An 11,804-nucleotide genomic window follows, 5' to 3' on the forward strand; every position below is an offset into this window, starting at 1 on the left:
GGCAGTTGCATAAAGAAGTGCTAATCACTTAAAGTGGATGGAAATCGTGGAAGAGCGAGACATGGGATGAAGTAGTGAAGGCCAATCTCAAAATGCTGACACTTAGAAGATGACAAAGGGTCAAGATATATGGCACATTGTTATACTCAAGATGACCTGCTTACCACAATAGAACAGAGTTGATATCCTAAACCACCTTATGCTTGTCTATGAAGGGCGCTGGTGCCACATAAAAAGCACCCAGTGCATTCTGTAAAGTGGTTGGCATTAGGAATGGAATCCAGGGGTAGAAACTAAGCCAAAACAGACTATAGAACCTGGTGCAATGCCTGGCCTTGCCAGTTCCTACCAAACCGTCCAACCCATGCCAGCATGGACAATGGATGTTAAATGATGATGATGATGATGATGATGCATCACATTTCTGCGAATCAAGGAGACAGGCAAAACAAATAAATGCTAAGACATGCTTATATCATCATTCAGCAACCTATATCAATGCCACACTTTTAGTTGCTAGGGAATCAGTAAAATAAATAAAGGTTTAGATATGCTTTTAATTGTTGTCATATTCATGGTTGCTAGGGAGATAAGATAAATAATTATTTGAGAGAGTGCTAAAGGAGGGAATGATAGCAGTTTCATGTTTGCTGGTAAGAGAGAGTGACAGATGCTAATAATGAGAGACCTACGACAGAGGGAATGATGGCCAGAAGTGAAGAATGATGGTATGGTATATTGATTATACATAGATCCAATGTAACCCTTGTTACCCAGAGATTGTGATGGGAGAGAGACAGAATTAAAAGGGTGGTGGTAGAGGAGGAATGAATATAGCTGAACATAACACGTAATAGATTAAAATACTATTTAAGGTGAATAAAATATTCTACTAATTGTTATTGAGATATACCTACATTATGGTTTTTTTCACAATGTTGTGTACAGTATTCAATATTGCGAAGAGTAGTATTGAACTAACAGACGAAATAGGTTCCTATAAGATTTGTTATGTTCAAATGTTCATTAGTAGGGAAGCCATTGTATATATGGCAATTATCCACATAATTGCCTATTTAATATATTTAATGTATCTAATTTGTTTATCTGCATAATTGCCTCCTACACCCACTCAACTTGATTCCTCTCATAGCCTTTCTTTACCTTTCGGAATTGATCCTCTGTAAACATGTTGGAGACTAAGTTTGAATCTTTTGAGCACCACTAAATATCATCTATATGGAGAATCTCTGGATCTCATCTGTGGACTATATACATTGTATATAGGTTGCCTAAGGAAACTCTGGGAAATAACTGACATGCAAGAATTAGGAGTCAAATCCCTGTTAAAACACAGCTTGCTGTCTAATAATATCTGCCCATTGTATGATGGGAGATACCCTTAGTAGTTAAACAACCAACCAACCAACCTAATTATCATGAGTGTCTACTAAGGTTAACTTTACTTTCCTTTAATTAAAAAAAAAAATGACAAAGATGAGAAGAAGGAAGTTTCTTGGCCAAAAATATTAACTAAAAACAATGCAACACAAACTTGTACTTAAACATCACTCAAACATTGCACTCATACTTAAAAAATGAGAGGGTGAAATTAAATAAAGGAAACTGAATTAATTTTTTTAACTTTATTTTCAAAAAGCTCTATTTTTAAGAAACTGGTAGGATTTTTATTGCTTTTTTATATTCATTTATACATTTTTGGCTAAGTAAAATATAAGAGGAACAAGCAAACTTCATTATAGCCTTGGTTTTTGTTTTGTTGACTGGGTACAGGGATAATTCAGAAGTTCATTTTGCAACATTCAGGTCCTGGGTTGGGCAAGTGTCTTTTACAATAAGTCAGGTGAACCCCAAGCTTTGTGAATGAAACCAGGCAGACAGAAATTGTATTGGAAGCTTGCCAAAGGGATTGTACTTCAAAGCAAAAGTCCGTTCTTGTCACATACTGCATTATGCTGATTCAGACTGAGATTTACACTGAAGGGTAAAAATGTCTATGGAATACTCAATCACTTACACAATACTTCAATGCTCAACCTACGGATTGAACAAGTGAATGCTTATCATCAAAATTCAAGGAAAGCTTATCATTCTAATTTTATCAACTCTCCTGGATCTCCTTTTATACAGAAATAAAAAATATATATAAAAGCACAGGCATGACCATGTGGTGAGAAGTTGCTTTCCAAACACATGGTTTTGGATTCAGTCTCACTGCATAGCACCTTGGGTGAATGTCTTCTACGATAGCCCTGGGCCAACCAAAGACTCAAATGGATAAGGTAGATAGAAACTGAAACAAGCCTGTCACACATATCGTGTGTGTGTGTGTGTGTGTGTGTGTGTGTTTGCATTTATTCCCCGCCACCGCTTGATAACTGGTGTTAGTGTGTTTACATCAATGTGTACTTAGTGGTTTGGCAAAAGAGACTGATAGAATAGTACCAGGCCTTAAAAAAAAATATGTACTTGGGTCAATTCATTTGATTGAAACCCTTCAACCCCCAATATGGTTGCAGTTCATTGAATGAAACAAGTTTTTTAAAAAAATAGATAAAAGAAATATAAAAAATAATATGATTGGAGTCAGATTTGAACTTGTAATGATGAAGCGTAAAATGTAGGTAAGAAAGCACATTCGGTGCAATGCCGTCCTCTACATCATTTTCAACAAATCTAAAATTCAAGCCAATGGTGAGCCCCTGTGGATAACTTCCATCTTTTAGAAATGATCATTTCCTCTACAAGATTGGTATTCATTTTACTGAATCTAGTGAAATGAGAAACTTAGGTAAATTCTGGTGGAGTTTGAACTGAACATAAAAGAGCAAAACTGTAAGTTGGTCAGCATTCAGTTTTTGCCACCACCACTCAATCTTAAAATAATAATTTTATGATGAAAAAAAAAAAAAACAAAGGTTATAAATAATATAATACAAATAGATAAGGAATGAAGAACTGGTAGTTGAGGTGTGATATGATGTTTGCATTTCTTCTTGGTTGATTGGACGGATACGAGGGAATCTTTGGCTCACATAGCTCATCTGAAAATATAAAATATAATTAGAACTCTAGATTTTGATGATGATAAAAAAGTTATGTATATATATATCTATATATATATATATATATATATATATATAAAGTAAAGACCCCCCTTTTGTCACAAATGACCATGGGACTGCACCTAGAAAGTTTCTCACCAAGGCACAATTCTAGGAAAGGTTGTTTATGGAAGACTTGTAGTCACCCATGCATACCCTTCTCTATGCTGCCGATGTTATCTAAGGGAAGAGCAAAGGCTGATACAGCTTGGCACCAGTGACGTTGCAGCTCATTTCTACAGCTGAGTGAATTGGAGTAATGTGAAATGAAGTGTCTTGCTCAAGAACACAACACAAAGCCGGGTCTGAGAATTAGACTCACTACTTCATGATTGTGAGCCTGACACTCTAACCACTAAGTCATGTGCCTTTACTATATATATATATATATATATATATTTAACCTCTTGACACTTAACATAAAGCCGCTTTTCTTGTTCTTTCTCTCTACTAGAGTCCCACTCAGTCAAGGGGATTTTAGTATTGCGTGCAACATGGTGACCTCACTAGTGTTAGTACCAAGAGAAAGGCCCCCAACTAAACTCAGTAAATTGGTTGGTGTTAGGAAGGACATCTAGCCATTGAAACCATAACAAAGTAGACAGAAGAGCAGAAAACACTCCTCTCAGATTCTGCCAAACTATCCAACCCATATCAGCAAAGCAGATGGGTGTTAAATGATGATGATGATGATGATGATGACAATATATATATATGTCATCATCATCATTTAGCGTCTGCTTTCCATGCTGTCATGGGTTAGATGGTTTGACTAAAACTGGTAAGCAGGAGAGCTGCACCAAGTTCCCATCTGATTTGGCATGGTATCTACAGCTGGATGCCTTTCCTAATGCCAACCACTCCGAGAGTGTAATGGGTGCTTTTACGTGCTGTTTGTGTGACACCGGGGTGCAAAATACCATGTGGTAGTTATACCACCCAGGTTGCACAGATACTCTTGACATTGTAAATATAGTGAGCAAGTAACTGACTGGTCAGAAACCTACAATTAATAATGTTACTATGTTCATTATTATTTTTTTCTTTTTTTAAATCAGACCTTATTGCCTCAAACACGAACCCTTTTGTTACCATAATTTTGTTGAAATATATTAGATTTGTTTCAATTAATTTTTAAAATAATGAAAACTTTATCAAAATAAATTTGACATGAAGAACATAAATTAGCATCTAATTTTGATAGAAGATAAAGCAGCAAGTTGGCAGAATTATTAGCATGTAGGGCAAAATGCTTACTGGCATTTTGTCTGTTTTTATGTTCTGAGTTCAAATGCAATCGCAGTCAACTTTGCCTTTCATCCTTTTGGGGTTGGTAAAATAAGTAATTTCTGGCCTTGTGCCAAAATTTGAAACTAATTCTGAGAAGGTTTTAATTTTTGATCAGTTTAAAATAGGAAATTTGATTCACATAACTAAGGGTGGTCTCAGGCAGATTGGTATCAAAAGGGTTAATCAAGACTTGGAACTAAACAACAACAATAAGGATGGGAGTGAAACAGCCAAAGAATAAGTGAGGCGAACATTACACTTTAAAGTGCACTTACCAAATAATTAAACAGCTTGATCAAGACATTCCTCAACAATGATAGGCGATATTGCTGGAGATACCTACAGAAAAATGATATTATTTTGATATTTTTCCTCAAATATGAATGGGAATCTTTAACCCTTTAGCATTCAGATTTTTCTATCAAATGTAATGCTTATTTATTTACAATGTTTTCAATTAATCATGCATTATCTTGTAGCTTTGAGATTTTGATGATGTGATTATTTATTTTTTAGAATGGCATTGTAGGGTAGGTATGAGAGGCCAGATCTGGCCAGTTTGGACATAAAACAGGTAAAATAGTTTGGCCGGATATGGCCGGCTTGAATGCTAAAGGGTTAAAAATAGTTGAAGGTAAAATATGAATGAGAATTGGTATTTACAATTTTACAAGATATTAAGGATAAACTCTCTCTTCATGATCAGAACATACTGTAACTCTGATACTTTGCAGGACACAAGCATAAACTTTACAGTACTGTTCACATGTATACTGGTTGTTAAGATTTATTAGTTACAAACTAACCTAATTTAATTACTCAAAAAGAAATAAATGTTTAAAAAAAACAACAAAACAGAATACATCAATATGCTAACTGAATGTCCAACAGAGTTATAAGATTTTTAGCATTTTTTCCAAAACCTAAAATTCTTTGATTTTCTTTTGCCAAGTAGAACTGTCTCTGAAACTGGTATTGTTGTAAAGTAAAAAAAAAAAAAAAAAGAATTAATTTGCATATTGCATTATCTATCAATGCACACAGAGATTCATATCTAAATGAATGCTATATATTTGACTGATATACCATCACTCACCAACGTATATGGTCATTTGCCTTGTCAGAAGTAACAATCAAAGCACCCTTCAATTTAAATCTAGTGTTTTCAAAATGGGACAAATTTAGTAATATATTTGAATAATATATTTGAATGAAAGAATGGGTATGTTACAACTGGAACATCTTCATTACAGAGCTGATTAGAGGCTAATCAGCAACATACTGCAATCACTCACATGCTATTAATCCAACAGCATGTTGTGTTTTCTACCACACACACACACACACTTGTTCCTGCTTTTCTGACTATTTCCCATTCTTGTTCAAACCCATTAATGCTTGATGATCCCTCCTCTCTGCATTATCTCCTTTTTTTTTTTAACTAAGTTAAAAAGGAAGGGGCAGTGCCCATGACTTTTGTAAGTCATCTCAGACTGTTCAAATGATGAACAGCTTGAACATTTGCAGGAAATGAAATGTGGATATGAAGGGAACAGGGATCTGCCTTGAATGTTTGCAACAGAATGAACACTTCTTAAGACACTCAAGGACTTTGTAGTGAAGGTCTTGTTAAACTGAGCAGCTTGTTAAATCTGCCATACTCCCAGAATACCATGTTAAATATTTTCCCAATCCTCCTACCCAATTTCACTTCCCTGAAGTCACAATGGTCTCAAAGAAGAGACAAGAATTTCATATTTTTTATGTTCTCTTTGACGGTAGAATGGAGCTCTGGACCCTTTTTTGGAAATCACTATCTTACTTGCAGAAATGTCTTGGGATAATTATAGATTTGACAAATGGAACCTCTTGCAAGTAAACTATGATCCCTGTGTGGTAGGATTAGACTTAGGTTTATGGTTAGTATTAAAATGGTTAGGAGTCACAGTAGGAGTTACAATTAGTTAGAACTAAGGCTAGAGTACAAGCTCTAATTCACAAAGAAGTTTATTGTAACCTTATTCTCATGGCATGTGCATTGCACAAGGAAGTATCTAGTGCAAGACTGTGCTTCAAGTTTTATATAATATTTATATCACAAGTTATATGCAATAAGGATAAGCACTTGGATAAGAGGGAGAATGATATTTAACAATTCCAATAAAGCAGTAAAAATATAACATGAGGAATTAAAGTAAAAACAGGAATACAATAAACTAACTCTATATACATACACCATTAAATATATGTGGCGAGTTACTTCTTTGTTGTTCTAGAGTTTGAGGGTGCTCCTCATCTGAGATTTGGTTAGATGTAGGCAATGTTAGAACATCATCAGTTCCTTGTGCTCTCTGGAACTCAGTCTGAGATTGTCTTTCAAACTCTCCTCCAAGTTTCAACATTTCTTCCTGTTCTTTTCCACTCTGAAGAAATTTCTGTAAAAGTCTTTCTGCTTCTTCATGTTGCTTGTTTAATTCTTCAATTTGGCTGGCAAGGAAAGATTTACTTTCTATTTCTGGTGAAAGGCAGTTGTCTCGAGCAGGTATGTCTTTGTGAGTTTCAGGCAATACTGACTGAGAAACTGGTACATTTGCCGAGTTTATTGATTTAAAAGAATTAACAGTTGTGTCATTCTGAAAGGGGTACACTTCTGGAATTTGTCCTGGTAAAATAGTTTCAGTAACATGCTTATCTGATATAATTGAAGTGTTCAATGCAGGTTGTTGTGTCAAGTCAAAAATGGACTGCGATGCTGAGAGCTCAGCTTCATCTAAAAATTCTAGCGGATCTGTAAGAATAACATGAAACAAAATTTTACTGATTACTCAATACCTTTTGTGTTAAAGCTTAGATCAAGTCTTGTAACCTAAACTTACCTAGTTAGTAAAAGATTACACTCATTTCTCAGCTTAAAGGAAACAGACCCCTTATGAAAGTAACCAATAAGTGAAGATCAAAGGCTAGCTCTTAAATGTTGCAAAAGTAAATTTACTATTAATTGCATCCGCAAATTTTCAACTAAATATCTGAAGGACAAGATGGTCATGATTAGAATATCTTTATCCATGGGTTTTCTTGATCAGAGTTGATTTGAAGTTAAACAACAATTGCAAGGGTTTATGTATTAAGTATATATTAGGTGGTTGTCCTAATATGTTGCTCAGTTTAATTCAACTATCAGGTCCTTGGATGCATTTAGCAAAGTTCATTCTGTTACAAGCATTCAGACCAGACCCCTCCTTGTCCATATATTTCCTAAAGATGTTCAGGCTATGTATCAACCATATCAATCTCTCTGATCTAGGAAGTCATGCAAAAGTCAAGAGTCTTCCTCTTCTTTGACTAATTGATATATAAAAAAAGACCTCAAAATCTGCTTCTACCTCTCTTTGATGAAATGGTTTTTAAACCATATCTTTCATCCTTGTTTTTCAGTTACAAAATTATTGGAGAACCATGGTCTAAGTTATTGGTTAAAACACTACAACAAATGTTATGCTCTAAGTCCACCTTAAACATCTCTGCAGTAGCCACCACCAGGAGCTACAAGAAAGAGACAGAAGAATTATGCCAAGACTGACACAGTGCATTTCATACAATAAATTATTGCATGTTGGAGTTCCCATTGGGGTCTCTTCAACTCAGCAGTGGCTTAGTATCTCTAGAATGCTGAATGTAGATTGTTAGCATGCAAGTATATAATCGTCAATGTATTTCCCAAAGATCTATTTGGTTAGGATGATGGAGAGTTGCTGCTATCACTGACAGCTACAGTAGTGTTACAGTTATTGTATGTATTTTCCAAGAAAGCACTTTACTCTATTCTACCCTAGTGCTATAAGCTTAGCTCCAGCAGAACTTACTGACACTGTTTCAAATCAACAATGAATTTTTAGATCCACTGCTGAATTTAAAATCCTATAGTATAAAAGAGCATTTAAAAGAATATAATAATGCAACTGTAGAAAACTGTTTATCTGAAACTGCCTGCAAAATGGTAAATTATTAGAATTCATAAACTGTATTAAAAATTCTCCAGACCTTTAGAATTTGAAGACACATGTGTTTTTTGCACAGGAGGAGAAAGCTGGAAAGCTGCTTTAAAACTGCTCAGAGTATTTCCTTGATGCGATTCATAAACTGCAGAAGAATCATGCCAACCATTTGTATTCTCTTCTTCTGTTGCTGATCCAAATAGGCCTGAATTAGAAGAATGATACTTTATGATAAACAGGCACTTCATTATAGTTTTGTTCTATTTGCCTTATTTAATGCTTCAGCATCCATAGCATTTATGATATTGCATATAATGATGTATATATATAGAGAAATAATGATAATGAGTAAGGCTCAATGTGAGTTTTCTAACACAAGATGTTAATACATAATCTATTCTAAGGAAACTAAGCTATATGGCACATTATTTCACCTTGTTCATTTTGGATACAAATTTCTACCACCAACAAACCTATGGACAGACAGACATATAAAACATATGCAAGAAGCAAAATTGGATGCAATATGTGCAGAAAATCACATCGAATCTTACAGAAACAAATAGAAAATTAGAAAAGAAGGATGACATATTCCAGTATACTGAACCAGAGGATTAACTCTTGCTACATTATCCCCTGCAAAATTCAAAAGCTGCACGACAATGAGTACAACATAGTACAAAACCAGGCAATGATTATTTACAAGGTGACCTGAACCAGCACAAAACTTCTAAATTGCTAAAATGGATCTCACACAACAAAATACTGTATGATGGCCTATGTAGTAGATTTGCAATGTATTTATAGTGTGAGACTTGTGAGTTAACTTCAAATATTTCACCAAATATTATACCATCTAATCATTAGCCTGCTCATGTAGAATGGACTGAAGCTATTCACTCCTCCATCACCAACAATGCTCACTCATGAGACAACAGAGATCAAAGAGAGGTGAAAACGAACAAGAAAAGTGCTGAAAACAGCAGCCACATTTCCCTTAAATTACACCTACCATCTCAAAAATAGCAAAGCAAAAATAAAAAGTATACATTGAGTGAAGTATACCTAGATTCATTAATCTTCAAAAAAGATGAAGTGATGTCACAATTAGAACTTCTTTGATCATAGGTCTCATTGATCAAAGTTGATCTCAGAGGAACAACAACTATAAGCAACAATCCTTTCTCAAATAATTTAAATGCAAATGTTCAAATATGAAAATTTCTGGCCTTTCCTATGCTAACATAGAATGGTAGCTATAAAATAGATTTGTAACATTAGCAGTGAAAATGATTGATTAAACTAATCCCAGTATGTGACTAATACTCAATCAACCCTGTGAGGATTTGAACTCAGAATGTAAAAAGACTTGAGGAAATACTGTTAACCATTTTCTTTGGTACTCAAGTTATTCTGCTAACAAACTGACTGACAAAACTCTGGCTCCACCCTACTTGATGGTTGAAAAGGTTAGCAGTAGGAAAGGCTGTAAAAATAATTGCTTCAACAAGATATCTCCCAAGTATCACCCAGACTGTATACTAAAGGAGAAGAAAAACCGCAATAAAAAGAAATGGTATTTGAAATTAAAGAAATGTGTACGTTTTCTAGAGTCATCCAGAAAGGAGTGGAAACTGCAAGCAAGATGTGCCAGTTCTTGCTTTTGTTGCTGATGTTGTAGCTGCACAGTTGATTGATGCTTCTGTTGCTGTAGCTCAACTTGCACAGTTGTTTGCTTCGGTTGTTGATGGGTCTGTGTAGATGATTGCTGCTGTAGCTTTTGGACGTGTGTGTGTAATTGGGCATGGATTTGTGAAGACAACTGGTGATTGTTCTGTGAAGGCAACAGGTGATGGGTTGGTGAGGGCAACTGCTGATGTGTCTGTGAGGGCAACTGCTGATGGGTTTGAGAAGGTAAATGCTGATGGGTTTGAGAAGGCAACTGCTGATGGGTCTGAGAGGACAACTGCTGATGGAGCAGAGAGGACAAACTGTAATTTTGTTGTTGTTGATGTTGTTGCTGTTGTTCGACTTCTGATGATGACCTTTGTTGTTGAATCTGCTTCAAAATAGTGCCATTCATTCCAGGGCTAGTTAATAAATTGATTTTTGTCTGGAATATAAAAAAGAGCAACAACTTATAAATAAATGAATGGCTAAAAATTTTGGCATACAAGGCAGTCTCAAAAAGTTCCCAGATTAGTTATGTTAAATAAAAAATAACTTATTTATCAGTTTTAACATCATTTCCTTTGAAATAGTCACCTTGCATGACAATACACAGGTCCCAGTGTTCCTGAAAGAGACGCTGAGCTAATTTAAGCTTGCAACAAAGATAAATTTCCTCCTTTCAAACACTACTTACTTTCAGTGATGCAATTTCTTCATTTGTATTTCTTTGGTATTCTTTCATGTCTGCATAGAGACTGTTGTATTTATCTTGGCTCTCAATCAGATTCTGAAATAGAACATCTGCATTTAATACAGTCATTACTAATTTCTTATATTAATCAATACAATTTCTACAGCCACTATTTTATTGTTGTTGCCATTGTTGTTGTTTAGACCCAGAACAGTTTGAATTGAAGAGAACAAACTATGATGTAAACATTTTAGCAGTTTAAGCCAATGATAAAATCTTGAAACAGTCACTCAACCTTCATCAGTTCATTCACATTCTACAGACATAAAAAAAAAAAGACACATTCAGCATCTGAATAAAAATGAGATGATCAGGGTTGAAATGTCATTGACGATAGACTTGCTCCATCAGGGTTGACCTGGGACTATGCATCAGCATTCTGGCAGCAACCTCTTTATCATTTTTTTTATAGAGTTTAATTTGGGTCCATAATATACAATATATCCTTCCTTTCAAAATAATACGTTGTGTTTTGAGGAAAATTTGGCAGTTATTTCTAACAGGTCATACTACAACAATAGCTTGTTGTCATTGTCATCATCATCATCATCATCATCATCTAATGCCCCCTTTCCCATGCTTGTATGGGTCAGATATTAATTGTTAAAACAAATTTTCTTTGGCCAGCTACTCTACCAGTTTCCCAGCAAAGTAATATTTCCCTGTGGCCAGGTGTTGTTTTTTGTGGAAGACTGGAAATGAACAATGCCACTTGTAATGATGGTGATGCTCATTTGACTATTATCACATGATTTCAAGACAATCTCACACACAAACACACATAATCTTAATGTTAGTGTTGGATATTGCAGTTGTTAGTATTCACTTTTATATTTCTTTTATATTTCTATTGCTACCCCCAGATCACTCTGTTCAAACAGAGCCATGACCATACTGTTATTTTATTCAGGCATAATATATCTTGGACTACATTATCCATGTGTGCTTTCTTTTTTTAAGATGGTAGTCTGT

At 34.9% G+C, this 11,804-nt stretch overlaps 1 protein-coding gene across 7 annotated transcripts in view; it reads right to left on the reverse strand.

Annotated features, from left to right (window-relative positions):
• Window positions 1-1,631: 1,631 nt before the first annotated feature.
• The window catches only part of LOC106868889 (uncharacterized), a 44,653-nt gene continuing 34,480 nt past the window's right edge, over window positions 1,632-11,804 (reverse strand). For all 7 annotated transcript variants that reach the window (XM_014914349.3, XM_014914348.3, XM_089355457.1 and 4 more), the window contains 6 exons: window positions 10,776-10,868; window positions 10,013-10,523; window positions 8,457-8,615; window positions 6,650-7,203; window positions 4,691-4,754; window positions 1,632-3,065 (listed from right to left, as the gene is read on the reverse strand). In XM_014914349.3, coding sequence (XP_014769835.1) covers window positions 4,698-4,754; window positions 6,650-7,203; window positions 8,457-8,615; window positions 10,013-10,523; window positions 10,776-10,868 — 1,374 coding nt within the window. In that variant the 3' untranslated portion in view covers window positions 1,632-3,065; window positions 4,691-4,697. The remainder of the gene's footprint in view (window positions 3,066-4,690; window positions 4,755-6,649; window positions 7,204-8,456; window positions 8,616-10,012; window positions 10,524-10,775; window positions 10,869-11,804) is intronic.

This window comes from Octopus bimaculoides, chromosome 7 (assembly GCF_046866305.1).
Source record: "Octopus bimaculoides isolate indiv1 chromosome 7, ASM4686630v1, whole genome shotgun sequence".
Taxonomy (NCBI): Eukaryota; Metazoa; Mollusca; class Cephalopoda; order Octopoda; family Octopodidae; genus Octopus; species Octopus bimaculoides.